The sequence below is a fragment of the Triticum dicoccoides genome, chromosome 3A (genome assembly GCF_002162155.2).
Source record: "Triticum dicoccoides isolate Atlit2015 ecotype Zavitan chromosome 3A, WEW_v2.0, whole genome shotgun sequence".
Lineage (NCBI taxonomy): Eukaryota > Viridiplantae > Streptophyta > Magnoliopsida > Poales > Poaceae > Triticum > Triticum dicoccoides.
This window is the reverse complement of record NC_041384.1, coordinates 743469521-743472452: the sequence shown is the minus strand read 5'-3', so window position 1 is coordinate 743472452 and position 2932 is coordinate 743469521. Positions and strand designations below refer to the sequence as shown.

Here is a 2932-nt window from a genome sequence, read left to right as displayed (position 1 = left end):
TCTAGATTATGTTTTTTTGGTCTATTTGCTTGATTCTAATTATGCGTCAAGGATTAAACATACGACTAGAGGTGGGGTCAATAGCAGACTACACATTCCAAATTTCTTATTTGATTTAGCGACTGCGGAATTATAAGTTCTCTAAAATGTAAATACAACTAAGATGATTTAACCTATATGAGACAATAGATATTGCAAAAAGACCAACATGTTACAGTAGCAAGCAACACTCAGTCAAATAATAATGCTCGGTAGAAAAATGTAACCACAAGTCAACGAGACAAAGATTTACCACGTGGTTCACGCCCTAGGACGGTGATGACGTGAACCTAAGAAAGTACTCCATGACATGGACTCATCAAGTAATCTTGTAATGATGCCTTCTACAATAATGGAGATACATGCTATTTCTGAACTCGCAAAAAAAAAAAGATACATGCTATTTCGAAAGAAGACATTTAGATTATTAGAGGAGATGTGCCCAAACATGTACAAGAATGTACCAACATAGTATGCCACAACGACGTCAATGGCCTAGCATGAATCAAAACTAATAAACATACCAAACAGCAATACAGCGAAATGAATGAATGTAACCGGTCGTACATATAAAATAACTAGCTAGGGTCTACATGTGCATATGCATCCATGGTTGTATCAGTGGTGGTGGGCATGACGAGCGTGCTTCTTGGCCTCTTTCTTCTTGTGGTGCTCGTGGATGGCGAATCCTGCGCTGCCGGCGGCCACAGTGGCGGCGATCTTCTCCTTCATCTTGTGCGACCTCGCGTGCTCCGGGTCCTTCCTCGCCTTGTGCTTCTCGTGCTGTATACCGATCGTGAAGTGATTGTTAGTTCTAGTTAAGCATGAGTAATTCACATTACGTAGAAAATAAGTAGTACAACGCATGAGGTGTTTGCTGCGTACCCTAGCGTATGCTCCGGCGGCGACGGCACCGAACTTGGCCAGCTTCTCCATGTGCTTGTGATGCTTCTCCTCCTTGCGGTACTGCTCGCCGCCGGCCTCGGTCTTGCCACTGCTGCTGCTGTGGCGTCCCATCACCAATGGAGTAGTACGTCCGTGTGCGAGCTCTCAACTCGTGCCATGCCTTGTCTATACAGGAGGAATGGAGGATGAGGATCTGTGTTTGTGATATGTGCTTGACATGAGGGCATGCATGTCTCTTTATATAGGAGGATCTGTATACGGGCGCAACATGCAGCTCGCACGTACGTGCGCGCCTTCCTCTTACGCGTTCTCAATTTTCAAGCAACTATTGAGCCTTGTTCATATCGATACCGACCGGTCGTAGATATATTTCGCTTTCGTAGTGTGGCTCGATCAATCGCCCTCGCGTTTTCTTCTTCAGATAGAAAATGACACGCACGCCACTGGATTTCCAGTAGAAAAGGAAACTAGACCGAGTTCGTTCGCATTCTAGCTTAACCGCGTCGGTCGGCCGGTCGGTGCAACACGGCTAAGGATTTTTCTTCTTTTGCCCGGAACAGCTACGGAATTTTCGACCCGACTAATTAACTTGGAACTAAGCAAGACGTACGTGTCGCTAGCTCGTGTGGACGTACGTGCATCTACCTGAAAGTATTTCCTCTCTCAAGAAATACTTTCTCCGGCCCAAAATAAGTGACTCAATTGTGTATTAATTTCAGTATAAAGTTGTATTATAGTTGAGACACTTATTTTGAAATGGAGAGAGTATAAGATAGGGGTCTAAACATTTTTATATTTCTTTACAAATGGAGTAACATTTTTTTTTGAAACAGATCCATACCTGACGTATCATCTACAGTATCTATCCATGCAACAAAAAGAGGCAAAGGCGAACCAACCTGTAGTAGGAAGGTTAGAAGGACAGTATTATCTCTAGCGCAACAGGATTCAAGTCCTAAACTTGACACCGCTGATTGTATTTTCATAGATTTATTTCACATCCTCTGGCGCTGTGCGTTCAGTGAGAGGAGACGTTCTCGTCGATTACAAATGCATCTGTATCGACTTCGTCAATCGCAAGATGATGTTCTCGTTCAGTCTCTCGATGATGCTCATAAGAATAAAATAAGTGTATGTGCACATGTATAAGCATTTGCATCTGTAGTATGTCCAAAAGTAGCAGCAAGAAGACGGTCGTTTTTTAGCATTCAATTAAGTAGCTAAAAAAAACTAGTAATTTCGCCACATGCACATGTGGTAAGCTGCCAAAGTACTATCCTCACGAGAAGCCTTTTCTTAGACACCCTTTGACTTTTCTACTGCCAGTAATCTCATGATGGATTACCATAAAAAAAAGTCGCATGATAAGTTAGGGCATTTCAACGTCAACCTTCAAACTGTTCGCATACGTTTGGACTGTGTTGTGTGGATGTATTTTGCCATTCAATACGGTTCTGCATCGGTCCGCCGACGGGTCGGGACATCCGTTCTCCCACAAATCGGAACAGAACGTAGATGAGCTTTGTAAGAGTCCTGACATCTGGATGACCAACAGAAAGCCGTCATGTATCATCTCTACTCTGCGTCTGCCTATGATGGCTAGTATTTAGTGAAATGCAATGTGATAATTGCAGCAAATAGCTAGCACTTTGGCGGAAGGTAGTACTGAATAATACATTTACATTTGGCGGAAGGTGCTAATTAGTATTTTAATTAATCAAAATAGGCATTCATTTGGCGGAAGGTTGGCTTCCGCCATGGCATGGCGTGCTTAGTAGCCTTGCTTCGATTTGGCGGAATGTTTGCTTCCACCATAGTGGTGTACTTCGTAGCCTTGCTTAGTGCTTTTAGTAGGTTCATTTAGCCAAATGTTTGCTTTTAGTAGGTTCATTTAGCCAAATGTTTCGCGAGATGTTTTGAATATATGCGGCTATGGTTGGATGGTCGTCTCCCACATCCTTATATGCGGACTGGTCCCCATATCCGC

General features: G+C 43.2%; 1 protein-coding gene across 1 annotated transcript; it reads right to left on the bottom strand.

Moving 5' to 3' along the window:
- Nucleotides 1-473: 473 nt before the first annotated feature.
- On the bottom strand, nucleotides 474-1123 carry LOC119273607 (abscisic stress-ripening protein 2-like). Its single transcript, XM_037554713.1, has 2 exons — nucleotides 925-1123; nucleotides 474-822 (listed from the first exon to the last, which is right to left on the bottom strand). Exons 1-2 carry the CDS (start codon nucleotides 1054-1056, stop codon nucleotides 658-660), a joined length of 297 nt encoding a protein of 98 aa, XP_037410610.1. The 5' UTR covers nucleotides 1057-1123; the 3' UTR covers nucleotides 474-657.
- Between the last annotated feature and the right edge of the window lie 1809 nt (nucleotides 1124-2932).

Bases quoted from the DNA above. Each gene is read 5' to 3' on its own strand.
- LOC119273607 (XM_037554713.1), bottom strand. From the start codon at position 1,056: ATGGGACGCCACAGCAGCAGCAGTGGCAAGACCGAGGCCGGCGGCGAG. The intron at 823-924 runs GTACGCAGCAAA...ATCGGTATACAG, and splicing joins CCGCCGGAGCATACGCTAGG to CACGAGAAGCACAAGGCGAG.